This window comes from Lepisosteus platostomus, chromosome 24 (assembly GCF_059453375.1).
Source record: "Lepisosteus platostomus isolate fLepPlt1 chromosome 24, fLepPlt1.hap1, whole genome shotgun sequence".
In the NCBI taxonomy this organism is placed as follows: domain Eukaryota; kingdom Metazoa; phylum Chordata; class Actinopteri; order Semionotiformes; family Lepisosteidae; genus Lepisosteus; species Lepisosteus platostomus.
In genome coordinates this window covers 9,149,397-9,171,498 of record NC_142634.1, presented here as the reverse complement: position 1 = coordinate 9,171,498, position 22,102 = coordinate 9,149,397, and the positions used below count along the sequence as shown (strand labels likewise).

Below are 22,102 nucleotides of genomic sequence, written 5' to 3'. Positions count from 1 at the left end.
ATTGTTTCATGCCAGTTCTGCGAAAACTCAGCTTTACGGAATGTCCGCCACCGAAGACTTCAGGGTTAAGTTTCCACTCCATTCTTTAGTCTGGGAAAATGACTATAGAAAATTGGAAAAAGAGATCACGAAGGTACGTACATAGAGCTGTGGCGTGTTTATTTTAATGACCGCGAGTGTGCACTGACTTGGGTGAGATGATCGCCTTTCCTCGCTACTAACTCAGCACGCTTACTTTTGCGACTTCAGTTGCAGTACCTTTGTACTTAGTTTTAGCCTTGCAAAAAAAAATAATCGATTTCCTCGTCATTTGAACACTGTGGGTTTTAGCAGCAGCCTTGACCAAAATGTGCGCCCGATGTGTACTGCGCGGTTGTTTCCGAGAGAAGAGTCCATCTGTGTCCAAGCCGAGATCATCTTGGCTTGATGGATGTAACATTGCTTGACGACTTTTCTATTAATTGAAGCCGAGAGATACGCAGTGATCTCAGTTTTGAATCTGTAATATTCCCACACACAGTTTGGCCGTTTGGTGGAACTGTAGTGTATACGGGCTGTTGTGAAAAATTAAGTTCAATTGTTATTTTCTACAATGATTCCTCTAGTTTGGCAGGGTTAGTAGTTGTAGTATTAAGTTCTCGTCTGAAAGTGAAACGAATAGGTCTGATCTGTCAGGTTTATTTCACTGAATAATATTCATGCATTAATTATAAGTGATGTATAAATGTGTTTTTTTACAAAACAATGCCTGTGTCTAAATCTTGCGGTTTTGCAGAAACGTTGTGGATGGAAATTTCCTCCTCTGCAGTGCCTCCTATCTCGCAACACTGGGTTAGAATATTTATTGTGAGATTGTGTGCTCAGAGGAGCAAGGGGGGGGGACTTTTTTTTAGTAAGTTTATAGAAGTAATTGACTTTTTATTTCTTGTAGCACGAAATCGAGGAGCCTGACCCTCGTGGCCGTACACCCTTGCATCTCGCAGTGTCTTTGGGGCATCTGGAGTCAGTAAGAGTCCTCCTGAGGCATTGTGCCGAAGTAACCAAAGAGAACGCTAAGGGTTGGACAGGTGAGAGAACCCCCGAGTTATTCTTAGAGCTCCGGAACATCTCTAGGTTTTAACAGGGGGTGTAGCTGGTGCGAACTTATACCATGTGATTGATTGTGGATTGGAAACCCATAAACATAATGGGACACTCCTGATATTTGATCTTCAAATAAATTGCACACTCTCCTCTTCAATCATAGTTTTTTTTTTTCATGCTTGCAATGTGGTACAGGAAATACCAGCAATAAATAAGTAGTCATTTGCATCAGTTGGTCTGAAAGGAATTGCTGACGCGTTACGCTTGCTATTAGAAACAGCCCCCACATATTGGCAGACACTTGCTGTAATTAATAGATCCAAGTGAGATGCAGACCAAACTAGGCTTTCCAATTGCTAAATTAAAAGAGCAGCTATAACAGCTACAACAATAATTAATACGCTGACATTTTCCGCAAACAAACATGCATCACAAAATATCTCTGGGTTTGCACATAGCGTGCAATTGAGCTGAAATTAAGCACGAGGGCTTTTGTTTGAGGGTGTGGTTAAGCATTGCTTCCTCACTGCTCTGGAGCCATGGCCTCAACTCAGACCTGGGGTGCTGTCTGTGTGGAGTTTGCATGCTCTTTCCATGTTCACATGGGTGTTCACTGGGTGCTCAAAGACAAGCTGGCGGGTTGATTGGCTTCTGGGAGAACTGGCCCTGACATGAATGTGTCTGTGTCTGTGTGGGTGCTGCAATGGACTGGTGTACCCGGCCTTGTGCCCGTTGCTGGCCAGCATGGGCTCCAGCTCCCCCACAACCCTGAATAGGAAGAAGCGGCTAGAAAATAAATAGTCTACACAATCCCCCTGCAGAGGATGGACCTCTGCAGGGGGATTGTCATCTGGGCGTTTTAAGGTGCGAATTGACTGAATTCATTGAATTATTGCCAGCAGGTTTATCCCCCTGCAACTCACAGCGGGTGGCCCACTGGAGCTCAGCAGGTGTGAGCCTGGTCAGTACCCGGATGGGAGACCTCCTGGGAAAAACTAAGGTTGCTGCTGGAAGAGGTGTTAGTGGGACCTGTAGGGTGTGTTCACCCTGCAATCTGAGTGGGTCCTAATGCCACAGTATAGCGTGCGGGACACTTTATTATAAAAAAGGCGCCGTCCTTCAGAGGAGACGTGAAATTGAGATCCTGATTCCTCGTGGTCATTAAAAATCCCAGCGTAAACCTGGTGTCCTGGCCAAATTTCCCCCTGGCCTTTACCAATCATGGCGTAATAATCCCCATTTCTGAACTTGCTTCATCACTCTGCTCTCCTCCCCACTGACAGCTGACATGCGGTGAGCGTTCTGGCACACTATGGCTGCCTGTTGCATCATCCAGGTGGGGGCTGCACATTAGTGGGGGGGAGACCGTATTACCTGTAAAGCATTTTGAGCAGAGTGTCTAGAAAAGAGCTACATTAGCGTAAGGCTATTATAATGATGTAACTGAAGGTTTGTAAATGAGCTCAGTACTTACAGTCTGCGGTGCTCCTCTTGTGTCTGTGCGTGGCTGTGCCGTACTGGCAGTGCTGCAGGAGGCAGTGAGCACCGGGGACCCAGAGATGGTGCAGCTGGTCCTGCAGAGGAGAGACTACCTCAAGGCCTCCACTGCCCTGGCAGGAGTCCCAGAGCTTCTGTGCAAGATCCACGAGGTGCGACACTCACACTGCCCGTCACTTCATCAGCAGTGAACCACAGCTTAAAAAAACCTCAGTGCTTCCTCATATATATGCTGTTTCCCTGTCCTGTGGTACCTATCCATTAACTCTTCCCGAGATGCAGCCGAGTTTCATGCAGGGAAATCTACTAATTAGACGTAGTTTAGCACTGTTATGAAAGGGGACATTTTTAGTGTTTTTCAGAATGTTATTGGGAATAAGGTACTGTCTGAAAGCAGCTGTACATTTTTCACAGCTGCTAAAAATCACTGCTCTGCTGTTACAGGGTTTTTCCATATATCAGCAGTTTTAATATCTTTTCTGTACTACCTGTGGGCTTTATAATGAAGACCTGATAAATCAGGAACAAACGAAGAAGGAACGTCTATTCTTGGAATATTTTGTAATGACAGTATTGTTTAGGTAATGCTTTCAGAAAATGTGTAGACCCCTGTAGGACCTATATGTTTAAAACTATGATATCCTGAACACTCTGTGACCAACTAATGTGTATTTTTATTTTTAGTCTCCTGATTTCTACATGGAAATGAAGTGGGAGTTTACGAGCTGGAGTAAGTTAATCACATTGCTAAAGCGCCAACATTGCCTTTGGGTATATTTAGGGCTCTCTTTGTATTTCTGTTAGGCTTGTTGAGAAAGAAAGATGCATCACAGTGGTGTTGTCAGCTCCTGGGTTCTGTATTCCTACAGAACCTGGAGTGCTACCTGTGTAGAGTTTGCACACTCTTCACTGGCCCATTGGGTTTTCAGCAGGTGCTCTGGTTTACTCTCACAGACCCAAGACAAACTGACGTCTGGGTGTACAGTATGTGTATACCCTGCGATGGACTTGTGTGCTGTCTAGGGTATAGTCCTTTTCTCCCTGTTCGTGCTGCCTTATGCTGGTTATCTCGCTGGGAGCGTATGAGGGCAAAGCAGTCACTGAAAATTGATGGATGCTGTATACTTCCTGTTGAACTTTAATCTGCGATAAGTATTTATTATCTATGAGCTAATTTTCTCTTTGAATAGCCGTAGACTGATGAGAATGTGAATATAGGAAAGCTTTGCACATATTTAAAGTGAATACCTCATGTTAGCAACTTAGTTAAAAATGGTAATTTTGCAGTAGTAACAATCTTCAGTTTTCTCTTTCATCTTTTCATTATTGTTTTATGAAGTCGCAAAAGAGATTTTTTTTTCTATAAATGCAAGCATGTTTTCCACCTACAGATAATCAGACCTTTGAAGTTTTGCAGGGGAAAATCCCTCTTTTCTAGTTTAATTTCTAGGCAGTGAGTTTTCTGTGACGCGTTCCCTTGCAGTCCCTCTTGTGTCCCGGATGTGTCCGAGTGATGTGTGCCGGATCTGGAAAAGCGGAGCCAACCTGCGTGTTGACGTCACACTGCTCGGCTTTGAAAACATGACATGGATCAGGGGCCGGAGGAGCTACATTTTTCGGGGAGACGGTGAGTGTCCATCACACTCCGATCTGGAATGGCTGTCTTCAGGCATCTGTGATTGTCAGCTTATAAGCAACAGTTTTGGTTCATTTTTAGTTTTTAGCTTGCTTGGTCTGTCATTTTTGTGCTGAAAATGAAAAGGATGGAATTTTTCAGCATGCTGCTGCGTGTCTCGCCTTGCGCTTCTGTAGATAACTGTGCGGAGCTGATGGAGGTGAATCATGACGAAGAGCTGGTGGACACGGAGCGTTTTGACATCTCCCGGGACATGGAGGAAGTCACTCTGGACTCCATGCAGCCAGCCGAGCAGGAAGTGGCGAAGCGCCTGACCACGCCTATTGTCAACACCTACCTGGACACTCGGCACATCGCCTTTGAAAGGCAGGGTTTTACAGGCTTGTGGGTAAAAGGGGGGCGGGGGTTCGATGTGGAAAAGTGAATAACGCTTTTCTCCTTGAAGGTTCTCTGTTCTTTTGTTTTTAACTTGGGCAGTGCGTTTGGATTTTGCCAGTGCTCTAACAGTATGAGGAAACAGTCAGTTTAGTTTGTTAGAAAGCTGAAACTGGATTGTTGTGCTATTTTTGTTTCTGAGCTAAGGGGAATTTGTGCTAGCAAGTGGCTAGCCCTGATAGAATGGAGCACTTTGGATCTAGTAGACGAAACTTGGAAGTAACTGTATGATCAGCTTTATGGGAAGCTATTGTGGTCTTGTAGTTGAAATTATAAGAAGATAGGACTGAAGTATAGTTCAGCAGATTGAGTTATTGAGCAGAAACACAGTGTGAGCCTGTTTATGAATGGAATGAGAGCACAGTGTGATCAAACAATCAGGACAGACTACGACATTATACAGGAAATAATGACAAAAAAATAAAAAATAATGAAAATATTGAAAATGTCCTTTTCTAGAAATAAGTCTGGAATCTGGGGGTGGAGGACTGACAAGACCGAAGTTATCAATGGGTTTGAGGCGAAGGTGAGTGACTGGAACATTCAGATCAACAGCATACTGTAGTTTTATTTCAAGATGGTGCTGTAATTGCAAAGTCATTGAGAGTTGGTAGACGGTTTTTGAGCTGCTGTGGCTACAGCATTTTGGAAATTTGTCAATGCTTTACTGAAGTGTCATTTCCTTTGTTACTGGCTTACTAGCTGGTAAGGCCATCTACAAGAGCGTTTCAAGATAACCTTTCCCCCCTTGTCTCCGCTTGCAGGTTTTCACAGTGAACAATGTCAATGTGGTGATTCGGACCAGGACAGAACACCTTACTGATGAGGAGAAAACTAGAATAAAAGGTAATTGCAGCAATGTTTTGAAGGAAACATTTATCCAATGGTGTGTGTGGCTTTTGGTTTTGATTAATCATCTTTATAATCTGTGAACAAGTACATACTGCAGTTGTCTTTGCAGTACAAGCGCAATATGAATGCTGACTAACAATTAATGCAGTTCCCAGCATGAACGCTGTTCCATAGAATGTTTTTTCTTACTTTTTGCGCAGATGGACCCAGTTACCTCTTGGTAATTTAAAAACAGGGAGTAGAGTTTTGAAGTCTGTAAAAGACATTCTGTAAAGTTACTTCAGAATTTAAAGTTTAATGGATTTTGTCTCCCATTCTGTAGATGAAAGGAACATTTTGGAGTCTCTTCTAGGAACTGTAGAGCAACATTTCAGTGCACAAGGGGTAAGGAATCTGACTGAAACCAGCCAGTGTGGGTTTTTTTTTTTAATGTCAGTTCTTTTGTGATGACTGGAATTCAATTTTGTTGCTTTAAGGACCTCACTTTGGAGTTCGCAACAGCAAATAACCCCACTGCCATCACCCCTGAAGAGTACTTCAACCCAGACTTTGACCTCCAGGACAGAGATATAGGGCGGCCTATTGAGCTCACCATCCGAACTCAGAAGTATGACTCGCACAGTCTGTGCTTTAGAGGAACACACACACACGTACAGCTGACTCTGTTTCCCGTGATGGAAGACTATCTTCACATCATAGTGGTTACAGCTTTGACAAGAGAAATACGTCTGCCATGTATAGAAAAAAATACATAATTAGTAAATGCCTTAAGGTTATTTTGCTGTATTACGGCTTAAATAATGCTGTAAGAGATGTATGTATATTACACGTATTAGCCTAATAACTGTAGCACTCTGTGTTATACTGCACAGAGATTTTCAGGGTTGTCGATGTTTTAAAAAATGACGGCTTAAAGCAACAAAGCAGTAGAGAATAAAATCTAGGATCTAAGCACAATGGCGGGCTTTTGATTAAAACCGTGATTTCCCCTCTCCTCCTTGGGATTGCAGGTTCAAAGCCAACCTGTGGATGAGTGAGGAGCACCCCCTCTCCCTCGTGGAGCAGGTGACACCCATCATCAACCTGATGGCCCGGACCAGCACACACTTCGCTAGGCTCAGGGACTTCATCACCCTGAAATTCCCCCCAGGGTTCCCAGTTAAGATAGGTACAGAAAACCCACCCACGATGTAAACAGCACACAGCGGTTGCTTTTCTCTTATGTAGCAATTAATATACTAAGCTCTAAGAAATTAATAATTTTTATGCTCTCTTATAGGTCTCTTTAAAGCTGTTTTTATTGTAGTTTTCTGTAATATTTTCCATTTATGCATCTCAGCACCATTGATGTGACATTCTTTTAAGATAAGATCACTTTATTGGCCATATGCAATTTTTGGCATTAGGAATTTGTCTTTTCGCATACCCCAGCTTGCTCTCCATGAGAAACACAGGCACACAGACAGGGAGAGAAGCTGGGGGTCAGAGCGCAGGGTCAGCCATTTGTGCCCCTGGAGCAGTTGGAGTTAGGGGCCTTGCTCAGGGGCCCAAACGGAGTAGGATTCCTCTGCCGGCCGCGGGATACGAAATGGCAACCTTCCAGCCACAGGCGCAGATCCTGAGCCACAGAGCCACCGCTCCTTTTGGAAGTGGCCTACTATATTCTTAATCCAAGGAGATTCTATTGATAGTATGTGACAAACAGAGAAGGCTGTTATGCATGTGTTTGCTAATTTCCTCGTTTTCTCTATTTGTTCGCTCTTCCCTTCCGTGTGTGTTCCTCCTCTCTCAGAAATCCCCCTGTTCCATGTCCTAAATGCTCGCATTACATTTGGAAACCTGAACAAGTGCAGTACAGGAGAGCCACTGGAGTCTTCATCTTCTGCTGCCTCCCCAGCACCTACTGAGGAAGACGCAAGCTCCTCGGGTAACGTCACTGACTACACACTTGCTGTAACAACGCCGTGCCGCTGTGGCGCACCGTCTGTTTCAACACGTTGGCCAGTAAAATGAAACGCAAGGATTCTAATTAACCTCTAATGTCGATATGCATTTGGCTGAAATTCTGCTTGACCATTGCCGATCATTATGTGTGACTTTTTGAACGTATAATCATTTGGTGCCGTGCTTAGAATACACTATTTTTTTACACCCCAAAAATAAGAGCTTTAGGTGTAAACAGGTTGATTGCGCAATGAGAAAATGCTGGGACTGGACCTGACCTGCTGTAACCATGGGGCTATTAACTGCTGCTGTGTAATAGAGGGATGGATGTCGGAGCTGATTGGTAATGTCAACAGGGTGTAGCCTGGCTTTGTCCCAGCACTGATTGCTGTGTTGTTCTGCTTCCCAGGTCCTGTCTCTGCTCCATTCACAGTTTGCCCCTCAGTATTTGATGTGCCCGCACATTACTACAGGCGTGGAGGTAGCAGGGCGGCGCCTGTCTCGAACCACGATGAGGAGCTGCTGCAGTTTGCCATCCAGCAGAGCCTGCTGGAGACGAGCAGCGTAGGAACTGGGCAGGTCTGGCTGTAGTCGCTGCAGCAGGATGACCTGTTTGTAGATGTTTGCATTGAGTGCAGATGTATTTTGCAAATATGTGATATGAAGACTTCAGCCCATTTTTGTTTCATGACAGTTAATGCCGACACGAGTTCTAAAAATTAATGAAGAATGACTTGTTTGTGCAAATGACTATAAGAGGAACTGTGCATATAGGCTTGCCGCATTTTAACTTTCACTTGTTCCTTTTAGAAGGTGTTGTTATATTGTATTGTATTCCTAAGCGTCGTATAGCGACTTCAGTAATCTTGCACATGTTGAGATGAGCTGTTGCAGAAAGAGGCTTGAGTGAACGGTTCGATTCTAAGGAAATATTGTGAGAATTCTTCTTTCGTCATTGCAATCACTGAGTTACTTTTTTTCTGCTTGTTCTTGCAGGACGTGTCATGGGGCGACACTAACGGAGTGCTGTCTTCTGGGCAGAATCCTAGGTAAGGGGTCCGGAGGAATGCCGTCAGAACGGCTCCCTTGCAGGTGACCGTTGTCCTCCCCGTCATTCTTCGTGTCGCTGTTTCAGGGTAGTCCCCGAGGGTCTCCTGGTGGACGTGTCCGGTGCAGAGAGCCCCGTCGGTTCAGGGTCCGCCAGCACTCCAGACTCGGACCTCAGGCTGGCCATGGAACTGTCTGCTCAGGAGCAGATAAAAGCGGAGAGGAGAAAAAAAGAGGAAGAGGAGGAGCTAGAACGGATCCTACAGCTTTCGCTCACAGAGAAGTAACAATGGAGAGAGAGAGAGACGCCCTCGCCTTCACCGCATCCCTGTCCAGACCCTGAAGAGGTATCCCCTACCCACGAGCCCCTTGTCTGCCACTACACAGCAGCTGCAACACAACCTTTAGAGGGAAAAAAAGACGTTTTTAAAAAAAAGTGAAATGTAGCAGTGGAAGAACCCACTAAATTAACTTTTGTCAACGTGAAAAAAACTTTTTTACATATTTTACTTCTTTATTGACGCTTTGTAGACCCTTTGTTCTCAACCAGTTTTCTTTGTGGTCCATGGGCTGCTGTAATGTGTCATCTGCACACTGAGCTGGTTTTCTAAACGGCACTGGGCAAGTCAAGTTCAGACAAGGGAGTCGTGAATCCTGGGAATCGTGTGACATAGAGAACTGATACGAACAAAGGCTCTTTCGGTTAGGATGGGCAGATCGGCAGGTGAAACGCTCTAATGGGAGTGGCAGAGAGGCCAAGAGACCTTGCGATACAGGGGTGAGATCTTAGAATCAGGGAAAATTCATGTCTAAGATCAGGGATACCTCAGGGGTGTGCATTTTCATTTTCAGTCTGTCCTGTGGAGATCTAGCAAAAAAGATTGCTAAGCCAGAATGTGTGGAGTAGAATAAAAATCCAAAGCCAGACAGGACAGCGTCTAAACAGCTGCTGCCATTCCCAATCTAAGTCAGGTTCATATGTATCATATTATAAACCATTGCCTTCCAGAATGTCAGCCATGCACTTTTTTTATTTGTCAAGACAACGCCTTCCTTAAAAGGAAGGTGAGTGAACACGTTGCGAGTGGCTTCACCAAGCAAATATGAGCAATGCCAGTATAGAAGTGCCAGGTCACTGAAGTGGTGCTTCCTTCCAAAGCTTTTAACACACCCTTGGAAACAAAGCTTAACAGTCCTCCTAGTGAGGAAGGGCTAATTAGAAGACCTAATAGTTCACACTGCTGCTCTTCACAGATCATCACAGCAGGTATTAGTTTTTATATTTTAATTGTTGAAGGTGGTCATATCCACACACCATTAACATGCCAAAACATTTGATTACAAGGTATTTGGTGACTTTATTAATGATTGTCAAGGGAATTCTAGGATAGTAGCCAGTAGTCTGTTATAAAATGTAACATGAGAATCAAATGAAATGTGTAGTATTTATGTTCATTGACCTCTAAAATCAGATTGGGCTCTGTGGTCCTTCACTGATACTACAATGACTAAATGCATTCGATATTTAACTAAGAGCAAATTTGCAGTGTGCTACAGAAGACTTTTGTATTTTTTCATTCACTTTTGATTAAGTACTTCACAATATTTTTCAACAACACAACAATACATCTTAATCACAAATGTAGTGTAATGCAAAGATGAGACATCAATGAACAGATACAACAAAGCAGTACAGTGGACTTTGCACTGGCAAGCTGATAGTGTACAGTAATATTTATCAAAATTCTCTCTCCTGGGGGGCTGGTACTCTTTGCTACAGAGATTCAAAACACCTCATGTGGAGTTCTTTGTGCATCAGCATTGCAAAGATGTTTTTTTTTTACATTTTATGCAGCATTACATTAGCTACAGAGCTCACTTTTAAACGATTCTAATTTGTATCAGAATGTTAAAATATTTTAGGTTGATGCCAGTTTTTCATTCATGTTTCATTTTCTTAAATAAAAGCACTTTATGGCCACTTTTTGCACTTCATTTATTTCAACTTTTCATTGTGTAGTAATGGATAGGTATACGTTTTAAAAATTGATTTTGCTGTATTTTATGCATTATGAAAATGGGCAATTCTTTGTGCAATTTTACTGTATGAGTGTGGTAGTAACACGTTTTGCATACAGAGAGTTGGGGTTAAGATTGGGGTACAATTAGGGAGGGATCTCTTTAGTATTTCCGTAAGGTAAGGATTACGGATATTGACACTGTGTTTTTACTCTTGTAACCATCCTTGGGATTTTAGTGAGTCCCAGGGCTTATTATGGAAATAATTTAGTTGAAGAATGGTTTGGATTTTTATGGAACTTTTCAGGTTAAACAGAGGGGGGCAGTGTTCTCTTAAATTCCAGTTCATCACATGCCTTTCTTTTTATATCAGATTCCACGAATCCATAAAATTGTAATTCACCCTCAAGATTTACCTTTAACTACTTTCTTTAATATCCCTATACACCTGAAACAATGGGATAAGATTTTACGATTTATGAAAGATTTAAAAACAGTTTGGTGTCATCCATGCCACTGTCTCCTGGTAAATTTCCTTCTGGTTCACAAACATTTTCTCTGTGTTAAATTTTAGATTTACAACAGAGTGCTGTACAATACAGATAAAGCATTGATATTAATTTTGTTTCATCTACTAAACATAGCTCCTACCAACTTTAATTTCAACATCTGTGTTGTGTATACTGTACCGATTAGAGATTCTTAACTGTTAAATCATTCAACTTGGAATATTTCATTGACTATACACAGGCACTTCATGTTATGTTGGGAGTTTTCACTGTAAATATAATTGAAATCCAATTTTAAAAGATAAGCAGTCCATGCACTGCAAAACCAGATCTGAACAGGACTATTGAGCCCTTTATTTATATGTAAACTGATTTTTTTTTTACTGGTATTTTACTGGTAAAATATTACTGGTAATATTTTAGAGCAACTAGAAATTATGTTCTTTGGGGTTTGTGGTATTTCCATATAATTTAAAATTCTTAGTCTTAAGTGAATCATTTTCACTAATTGGACACAACTCCTCCTACAAATTAATAGTCAATATTAAAATTAAAGTCTTTCATTTCATTTATTGTAGTTAACCATAAAAAATTGTACAATTTAGGGTGTGTGTTTTTTTGGCAAAAGGTATTGCAAAATAATTTCAGATACAGGTCAATCCATATTGCTTATTCAATCTGACATTTTAATATTAAGGTAAATACAATTTACAGGGTTTTTGTAGTTGAATGTTTTTAACGGTAGTGTTGGCGCCTCACGTAGCGTCAGGTGTTATTGACAGTTTCTAATCTCACAAGACATTTGAATGACATTTGCTGGTGTCTTTCTAGTCTAAAGCTGTAATTCTTAATTTCTGAAGTGTGTTTGAGAAGCATTGTAACCCCTTTCAACTGATTACATTTATACTTTAGACAACCCTTTGAGGGGGATACTTCAGGCATTGGCTAACATCTGTAAGAGCTAGCTGTATTATCAGCTTATTAAAATTGGACTATGCTGTGGAATTAGAGAAGCAAAATGGCAAAAGTAAACCGAATGAAAGTATGGTACAGACTAAATAAAACATCAACTTTTAAAATGACTGGGCCATTTTAAACACCCCTTAATAACACAAATTGGCTTGAATATTTTTAGTTTTAGCATTTTCAGTGTTAGATGGCATTACACCGTATTACATTTTGTGCACTGTCAAACAAAAATACTGTCCTGATCCAACTTCAGAATGATTGACACCTCTGAACGGCGTAACTAAATCCATCTTATTTTTCTCTACTAATTCTTCATTTGGATTTGTTCCTGTAAAAGCAGAACACTCAAATTGCCGAGGTCAAGCAGAGAGGGTTCTTGTGCACAGCTCTGTTAGTTCTGGAGTATAGCTGGTGGGATGAAATTATAAACAGGACATTATCTTTTCAGTGTAAAAATATTCAACGCAAAACAAATAGCAGTGTAAGGAAATGAATGAAGAAATACAGAGAAGAAAGAAATACATAAATAAAACCTTTGGAAAGACACTTCAGTTGCACAGAGGGGTGTGTGTTTGTCCCAGGCACTCTGTTTCCATGGCTCTGGTTTAAAGACTTTATTTGGCCTCTTTTTTTCTTTATTGAAAATATCACTGGTGAAAGATGATTGATGAATCAATGCAAAACAGAATACAGCTTGTACAACATATATGGTAAACACACAACTACCAGCATTACCATGAGCAACAGACTAAAACGACTATACTCCCACTATCATGAATGCTACAAATGCAAACATTCATACTGTATTATATTAAGTGTCATCTGCCTTTGAGGTTGGAGTTTGCTACACCCTATTTGTGGTGGGATACTGGAAGGAGGTATTCCAATAATTGCGTGTAAACATATGGTCAAAGGTCACAAACACCACATCAGATCATTTAATTGAAGCAAAGTTTTTAATTGTTCCATTTTACTGTAATCTAGTGTTTAAATTCCATCATGGAAGTATATCCCGTACACTGAGCTTAATGGTTACATTTAAAAACAAAGACAGAAACGTTTTTTTTTAGGCTCATCTTGTAGGACCTCCTGCCTTTTAGAATCCAGCACAATACTGCTTGTGCCTTATTTACCATGTCAATATTCATTCCATACCACCCCCCAAAGGAAGTGAAATGAAACCGCAGTAATCCAAATATGAGCAAGTTATTAAAGGCCCGTGAATTTCTTTTCACATTGCAGAAGTTTGACATCATGTCCACTCTGTGGGATGACAATGCTCAGAAGCATGTCACAGTAACATGTCAGAATAAATAAGGACAAACCAAACAACATTACTGGTTAAAATAATGCACATAAAAATCTAAAAGTCACATCTAACAAAAGTGCAGTTCAAACAGCACTAATCAAGTATCAGCTTTTATGCACAAAATGATGAGATGAAATGAAAATTTAAAACAAAGAAGGTCCCATTAACCAGTAATCACAGTAGGCTGTTACAGTACATCCAGTAAGTTCCAGTAGTGCATTACTACATAATATACACAAATAAAACAATCAAAAAAGTCCTTTGTGATGGTCACGTGCATATAAATAATGGTGAAAATGTAATTCTCCTTACAACAAAAATCAACCATCTGTAGATTTCTCTAAAAACATAAATAAAACCAGAAAATGTAGATATTGCTACATTCTTCTTAAAATTGTCAGCTTTTCAAAAGTATGGCATACCTAAGCTGCTCATATACTGTAAACACATGCCTTACAAATAATTGGTCAGGATTGTCTTTTAGAGCAGTGGTTCCCAACCCTGGTCCCGGAGGAACACCGCCCATTCTGTTTTCTATGTCAGCTAGGTTCTTCATCACAGGATAATGGATTTAAGCTTTTTGTCACAAATTTGCTTTTAGCTCTTAAAAAGTCAAATGGAATTTGTAATCAGCTCTGCACTTATTTCTGAGTTTCAGAAGGGCTCTCATGCAGGTGTGCTGCCTGACTACACCAAATGGTCTGCAGAAGGAAAAAAACACCGGGCGTTTCTGTTCAGTTTCAGTGTTACTCCCACAGTGGGTGTGTCTGTTAGAGTGACATCTCCAATGTGGGCGTGTCTGATTGTGCTACATCCACTGTAGGCATGCCTGAGACAGTGACATCTCCAATGTGGGCGTGTTTGATACTCCCACTGTGGGTGTATCTATTACAATGACATCTCCAATATAGGCATGTCTCATTGTGTTATTCCCACTGTGGGCATGAAATGAGACAGTGACATCTCCAATGTGGGCATGTTTGATAGTGTCATCGCCACAGGTGTTTGTTCATTGTAAATTAATCAGCTAGTATGAGCTGGTTGCTCTAGTTCTAGCTATAACTACAAGTTGAGGAAAGGCTGCGTTCTGTGTTCTGAAGTTGTAGAACTATTCCTGAAGTAGGGCTTTTTTGACACTTATGACTTACAGAAGAAACAAGCTGAAAGTCTAAACAAGAAAACACATCAATTAAGTTGTCAATTAGCACTGAGGATTTAGATCTCAGCTATATATATAAAAAAACATCAGGACTAGCGTTTGGAACCACTGTTTTGGATAAACCCATGGATTCCTTCTTCGAATGGAATCATACTTGAGAAAGGAGAATGCAACGAAGAAGGTCACTAAGGAAGCTCCGAATTGATTCACAAAAGCGTGCAAATCCAATTTACGCAAATGCAGAAAAATGAATATTCAGTGCAATGGGATATGCATTTTCCAAGCATAAAAATAATACTTTCCAAGGCCCTCCAATACTGAACAGGATTTTTTGGGGGGTAGAAACACAAGGTAAAGGGGCTTCACAAAGAAACATAATGACAGGCTGTGGAGTAAGGCCATAGACTGAATTACAGTAAGGGTAAGCACGCACATCTGCAGGTAACACATACCCGACAGACTGCTTTGAAAGGCTGAAGCTTGCAGGTCAAGACTAACTTGCGGTGCACTGTCATTGTAAGGCTGGCTCATGTGCAGAGATGCCCACAGCCTGGCACTGCCATTCTTCAACGAGTCCCAGCTCTGGACAGCGGCTATCGGCGCTGCAGAGGTCTGTACACGCAGACTGCCATCAGCACCATGATCACCAGCAGGACGCTGAGCACACTCAGCAGCAGAGCTATGGGAATCAAAGGGAGAGACGTGAATGCTTTAGGAAACAATTTGCCACCTGTTCAGATCTCAGTGGACAATGCAAAAAAGAAAGGACACTAATAATAATAATAATAATAATAATAATAATAATAATAATTCCTTACACTTATATAGAGCTTTTCTTGACACTCCACTCAAAACACTTTACAGGTGATGGGGACTCCCCTCCACCACCAGTGTGCAGCCCCACCTGGATGATGCGACGGCAGCCATAGTGCGCCAGAACGCTCACCACACATCAGCTATCAGTGGGGAGGAGAGCAGAGTAATGAAGCCAAGTCATAGATGGGGATTATTGGGAGGCCATGATTGGTAAGGGCCTATGGGACGCCAGGGTTACACCCCTACTCTTTTCAAGACACAGCCTGGGATTTTTAATGACCACAAAGAGTCAGGACCTCGGTTTTACGTCTCATCTGAACGACGGTGCCTTTTTACAGTATGGTGTCCCCGTCACTATACTGAGGCATTAGGACCCACACAAACTACAGTCCCCACTAACACCTCTTCCAGCAGCAACCTTAGTTTTTCCCAGGAGGTCTCCCATCCAGGTACTGACCAGGCTCACTCCTGCTGAGTAGGTTACCAGTTGTGAGTTGTAGGGTGATTTGGCTGCTTTGTTTTATAACCTCCCCACACCACTTCCAAAGGCCATTTCCATATAAATGCTAAAAATGAAATTGTAACTTAAAAAGATGAAACAGAAACCACCCCCAATTCTTCTTTATTTCTTAAAAAGGAAATAGTGCACATGACAAGCACTACTAATCTCAGTAACTGTGATCTAAACTACAATTAATTTTTTAAGTGTTTATAGTGCCTAATGGAGACCAATTTCTTGCCCAGCAATGTGATGAGCCTTTCTCAAGGCATTTAAGATGCACACTTTGACGAAGACTATACTACGCGTTGGGGGACATGTGCTGGAAATATTTTAAGATGTTGGCCTACCCCTCTTGCTACACTGTCTCCAATACAAGCCTGTGAATGCTCTCAGATTATACATTTTTGTGTATCCTTTATGTGCAATGGATTAAATTAACACAATGTGCCCCTTGCTTCATCTCTTTTTTTATCATTTTCTATAATTTTTCTCTTTCAGATAAACCACACCAGCTCAAGACTGACATTTTTATTGCCTGTCATTTTTCAGTCAGATGCAAACTACTTTCATGGCTCTTATCTGTGGAAGTGTCACAACTTTCAAAGGCACTGTAAGCAGGAAGGCTCAACTCAAAAAGGCATTTTTCTTTCAGTTTTGGTAAACAGGGCTGCATGTCTTTTTTTCTCAAGAATACACTTCTCTATGTGTATTTCACACACCTTCAGGCAAATTCCATAGCAGAATAACACCCATATAGAGTTGGAGTTAGACAATAATAGCTGTCTAATAACTATTACAATCACATAACTATGGATGTTTTTTTTTTGTATATACAGAGAGTTTAAATACTCCCAAGTAGTCTGCTTTTTTCACTTGAAATTTCTATATTTGATAAAATATGAGACGCATCGCAATGTAAAATCCTGGGTTCGGTGTAAGGTTGGAGGGATTCTTGACATCTCACAGTAACAACAGCATACAGCATCTCGGGCTTCGGTATCCAGACTCAGCAAAGCATCTAAAATGTTTCGTTAAAAAATAAATGTTCGAGCTTTCCAAACCTTCACAGTACAAAATATAACGGTGATGACACTTGCTATAGAGGACTAAGTAACATAAATACACGCCTTCATACTTCAATAAGGTAAAGCTTTAATTGTAACATAGGTTGCCCCGCTTTGCATAAATACTACATTTCAAGCCTGGTAAAATAGGTGACCGACGACTGTGATTCTTCTCCCTCATTCACCTCACCCTCCAACACCACTTCCACCTAACCATGACTACAGCATCATTTTCGCATGAAAGGCAGGCCTCCCTTTAAACTCAGGCTTCAAACCGCCTTTGTTTGTTTTTTTTTTTTGGTTTGCAACTGCAGTTTCGTTTTGCTAAGTCCTTACCCAGGTTCTGATGCTGCAATACCGCAAACGGGCGATCCTGCAGCTTAGTTTCGCCAAATTGGCCTGCCGCCAAAGAAAAAAGAGAAATTAAAGACAGAAGAAAGTGAGGGTGGCAGGAACTCATGGCTGTAAACATTAGACGCAGCAATGACTGACTGCAGAAGGGCTCCGTTTGTAAATAGTACCCCCTGGGTCTTAAAGCCTCCGACATTACAGATTCTAGCAGGCTGAGTTTCTTGTTAACTAATACCGAGTCAATTACAGTAAATAGTCGTACATTTACATATTTGTCCTACAACACCGCTACAATGACAGTCTTGCCTGCGCCGTATGTAATGTAGTACGACTACAGCTGTGTCCACAAGATTGTGCTTATCATGCAGAATTATTTTATTTAATCTTTGTAGCAACAATTTTTTTCAGGTGAAGAGGGGTATGCTTCGTTTTAGGTCGAACTAAAAACTTTCCTTCAGACAAGGCAATTTAATTTGTACGTGACGAAGAATTACAAAGAATTAAAGAGTGTATGTCCTCACTGCCTGAAACATAATGTTTCAACATCTCTTCTAGACCTGTTATTGTGATTTGGCAATGCATCCATCTGTAATTAGTATGTGTAAACAGTGAGATAAAATTATTTTTCTGTCTTTTATCTTCTTTGAACACGAGTGTCAGAATGAAAAATGACAAAGTTAAACAGATTTTTTTGCTCCCAGGTTGACTTTACCACCCATGGCAGAACTGCGTGTGAAAATGATGTCCCAAAGACGGTTTGTGAAAACAGTGTCTCTAGTGGAGGACAATGCAGAGCTGAGAGGATAAAGAGGCTTGTGTTTCCTTGTCCTCACCCTCTCTCTCTCCAAATCCCAAGTCTTCTCAGAAACAGACCTTAGAACTGTAGGAGGCCCATAAATTTGATTAAGAAAGAATATGTTTAGAATTAACATGTGTTTCTTTACATTGTTGCATGTTTTGTTTTGCAAACTAAACCATCATCTTTCAGGACACAACAATAAACCTTGACCTTCTACAATAATAAATCTACAATGTTAATTTTAAATGGAATGTGTACTTATTGAACCTTAAGGTCTATGCTTATGAGATGAAATGAAAAAAAAATATTAAGGGCTTCTTTGATTTCCTGTTAATCTTTTCCAAAAAACACACAAAGCCTCTGCTGACAGGATATTGGTGGCTTTCTCATAAAGCCACTCTGCTTCCGTGTGATTATATCTCCAGTGTAGCAGCTCTCTGGGAAATGTGCCTTTTTATTGCCTGTGTCCATCAGCAAGATAAAACAGCAAAAACTGTTCATTACTTTCCACCCAAGGCAAGATGGGAGAACTTCAATAACAGAGATGATTTATTAAGAGGTGATTATGATAAATAAAGGACATTATGTAGAAAAACAAGAACCACGTTGGCTTTTGTAAGTGTTGTTGTGTTAATTAGTCATGTCACAGTAGAATAGTCTGAGCCGGTTCTACAGTTGTTACCACAAAAAGGGGTTGTTTTTTATAGGAAGTGGTAGGGGAGATCCTGCCTATGTTGAACATGATCTAGGATCACCAAGGTTCCTGTGGGAACTTCACTTTTGTAGACATCTCTCCTGAAATTTGCATTGTTCCTTCTGTATTTCAACCATTGTGTAATGTTGTGTTTCTTTGTTGGGGTCAGCAGAGCATCTCCGAGTTAGTCCTTCTCTTGACTCCCACCTGCTGATTGACAGACATATAGGTTTTTATTTACATCTAGTAGTTTCAACCACACCTAGAGATACCAGGGACAGTTAAATAGGCTATGATTGCAGAAATGTGTTCAAGATACCGCAAATATATATACCATCCTTGAATTTGCAAAGTTGAGATGTGGAACCTTTTTAGATCCCAGTTTTCAATTAGACCAAACCGTTGTTGTCTGATGACTGAACTCGTAAAAAGATAACAAATTGAAATATTGCTGCACCATAAACTCCCAAAGGATAAGTGCAAATGTAAAATATTATCCAGATGTAGTATCCAATAGACACTAGGCTGTGATCTTTTAAGTAGTGATATGTTTTCATTCATTTCATAGAGAAAATGTTTTCTTTTTATTTTCTAATCATGACCCCCAGTTAAAACCCCAGTTAAGACCGATGCTATGAGTTGGAACTTGCATTCAAGGATTCAAGGAGTAACATACTGAAAGCAAAGACAACAGCTCTCAGAGCAGCCTGTGCACCTGAACGTTTAAACAATAAGACTTTTAATTTGCAAGCACTTTGGAAAAATCCAAGATCCTTTTAGCAGGATTATTCTCTCCTCTGTTTCCTTCACTTTCGATAGTTTTGAGGTGACAAAGGCAGGTTAAATGCAAATTAATCTAAAGAAAGACTACTGTACCCAAGGATGGCTTCATAAAGATCTTCTGCAGAAAAATAAGATATGATAAGAAAAAATAAGAAAGGTTTCAGCAGAAAAGAGGTCCGCTTATGTTGTTTGTTAGTATCTGATTGATCCATGAATCTTGTCTGGATGTTTTTGGTAGAAAGTCAGGGTATCAGCCTCAAAAACATGGAATGAGTAGCATGCTCCAGACTCCCACAATCTTTTGCATGAAGGAATTTCTGCTTGGGCTCTTCTTTGTCTGTTCCACTGTCATACCTGATGTGATTTATTGTGATGGAAAAACAATGAGTTGTTTTCTCCTGTTGGTGTAGGAAGTACCTTGTCTCTCCTAGTAGGATCATGTCCTTTTTTTGTCTGAAAATATAGTGTGTCTTTGTGGATGGCGGAGTGTCCACCCTACAGGACTTCATGACACTCCTCTGCTACACCCAGTTTGATTCTTTTTCCAGTTGTGCTGTCTAAGGACCCTTACAGCTCCAGTCCAGCCCTGTGGGTCTGGTGTGTGTCTCGCCCAGCGATTGGGATTGGAAATGAAATTCTCTGAATGGGCTTTGGAAGCTTCCTGATGGGGGTAGTCTGCTGACAGAGGATATAATTGTCCTTCTAAATCACATCAACAAAAGGAGTTAATTCTTAATGCAACTAGAGCACAGGCTCTGTGTGAGCCCTGGGGCTTCTGCCTGCTCACTCACTCAGTGGGGAGCACAGTTCCTCTGTGCAGGCATGTGTGGTTTGTGCTATATTGTGAAAGGGTTACACACTATTCCTCACAAGCCCTTACACACTCCAGCAGGTGAAAGGTGAATCACTGGGTGTTCTTGCAGAACCCAGTTCAAGACGCTAGTGTTTGCTTGTGGAAGGATTCTTTCTGTCTTCCAAATTGCTAGATATGGAAAACTCTGAAGGATGAGCTGTGACACAGCATGTTTGTGAAAACACCAAATCCCACCTCATACGGGCTGAGTATAGAAAGTGTAGCTGTTTAATAAAGGGAACATTGCAGCTAAACATGCTGCTGTTAAACTTTCCGAACTGCAATCACAAGAGTAAGAACAACACTGTCACATCATCTTTTTCCTCTTCTTGTTTTCTTTGCTGCACAGAAAAGTCAGTTTTTACAGTAGTGAACTGTTCCTCTTTGATTCTTGTTAGTTTTGCCTTGTTACGTGGGGAGATTCTTTGTCTTAGCCTGTCAATAACCTGGACCACCTCTTGACAGTTTATGTAACAGACAGTACAGCATAAAACAATCATTCTAATAAGATCAAGGCCATGAACACAATGAATGTCCAGAGAGCCATTTTGTCTTTAATGTAATTATTCCTCTAGAGTCTGACCTTTGCCTTCCCTGCTGTTCTATCTACACCAGATGTGTTCTGCTGATGTGTTGGTAAACCAACTACTATAAATAATTATATGAAATATAAAAATGCAATGGGTCACATCGAGATTCACAAGCAAATTGAAAAGCAAATTGCATCCTTGGTCTCATTGCGCTTTACTCCTACTTTTCTCATTGTACAACACTTTACCTGCGCAGATACACACAGATTCAGTATGACCTATTGAATCAGCGATACTGAGAAAATCATTCTCATGTGTTCTCTTTATAGTCCCACTCCCTCTACACCTCTGCTGCAGTCTCTTGAATAAAGCGCTTTGATCTGTGCTCTTTACCACAGCAACACATGAATGGAGGACAATATTTTCTACCTCCTTTGTCCCAACTATATTATCAGACAAACCCTTTTGCTTTAACTTGCAAAACCAGGGTAACATCTCTAAAAGGGGGAGGGAGGGCTTCTCTTTAATAAAACATTTAATTAAAACATTTGACGATAGCAGCTCTTTTTGTTTTGCTCACAGCTTCAGAATTCTACAGTCCAATGCTAATCAACGTATTAATTAAAACGTCCACAAAAGAGGCCGACAAAGCTGAAAAAAAAACAACAGCAAAAGGAAACTATAAAGCCATTCAAATACAAGAGAGAAAATCCATATTACTGTATTTTCAGGTTAACAATTAACCCTTAAATGTGTTAAAATTCATCTAATGCAGGTGAATATTGCTATTTGGTTATACAGACTGTACCAGTATTTAAAAAGGTCACCCACCCACTAAACCTGCACTTGTAATATTAACTGAAGTATTACATTTTTTACAATTTATGTAGGTTTCTACAGTTCAATCCAAAAATGCTTGTATGTTTAAATGTTTATATAAGCCACACTACTGCACAACTGTGTACCTTTTAATTGGTTTTATCATGCCTTTAGATCACATCACTTTCAATAACAGCTGATCCATTTCAGGGTGAAGGTGTCCCAGGGTCTATGACCCTGCTATGTCAGTCCTGGGCCCAAGGCAGGATACACTCAGGACGGGACTCTAGTCCATCGCAGGGCGCACACACTCACACCAGGGTTAGTTTTTACACAAGCCAATTAACCAATTTTTAAATTAGCCAATTTTTTTGTCTTGGGACTGTGGGAGAAAACCAGAACAGCAGGGGGAAACCCATGCAAACACAGAGA

At 40.9% G+C, this 22,102-nt stretch overlaps 1 protein-coding gene and 1 long non-coding RNA gene across 2 annotated transcripts; one reads left to right on the top strand and one right to left on the bottom strand.

Moving 5' to 3' along the window:
• Window positions 1-5: 5 nt before the first annotated feature.
• ankrd13a (ankyrin repeat domain 13A) lies at window positions 6-10,475 on the top strand. Its single transcript, XM_088618523.1, has 15 exons — window positions 6-133; window positions 932-1,067; window positions 2,608-2,732; window positions 3,265-3,310; window positions 4,064-4,207; window positions 4,393-4,582; window positions 5,111-5,177; window positions 5,416-5,497; window positions 5,826-5,887; window positions 5,980-6,110; window positions 6,514-6,671; window positions 7,296-7,430; window positions 7,857-8,026; window positions 8,444-8,496; window positions 8,583-10,475. Exons 1-15 carry the CDS (start codon window positions 41-43, stop codon window positions 8,779-8,781), a joined length of 1,791 nt encoding a protein of 596 aa, XP_088474649.1. The 5' UTR covers window positions 6-40; the 3' UTR covers window positions 8,782-10,475.
• A 2,453-nt stretch (window positions 10,476-12,928) lies between these two features.
• On the bottom strand, window positions 12,929-17,512 carry LOC148641557 (uncharacterized). The gene is made up of 2 exons (XR_015929802.1): window positions 17,178-17,512; window positions 12,929-15,138 (listed from the first exon to the last, which is right to left on the bottom strand). It is a non-coding gene; the product is annotated as an uncharacterized LOC148641557 (long non-coding RNA).
• Window positions 17,513-22,102: the final 4,590 nt, after the last annotated feature.

Excerpts from the sequence above, each read along its gene's own strand:
- ankrd13a (XM_088618523.1), top strand. The coding sequence starts at position 41 with ATGTCCGCCACCGAAGACTTCAGGGTTAAGTTTCCACTCCATTCTTTA. Across the intron at positions 4,208-4,392 it reads CTACATTTTTCGGGGAGACG|ATAACTGTGCGGAGCTGATG; the intron begins GTGAGTGTCCAT and ends GCGCTTCTGTAG. Across the intron at positions 8,497-8,582 it reads TCTTCTGGGCAGAATCCTAG|GGTAGTCCCCGAGGGTCTCC; the intron begins GTAAGGGGTCCG and ends TCGCTGTTTCAG.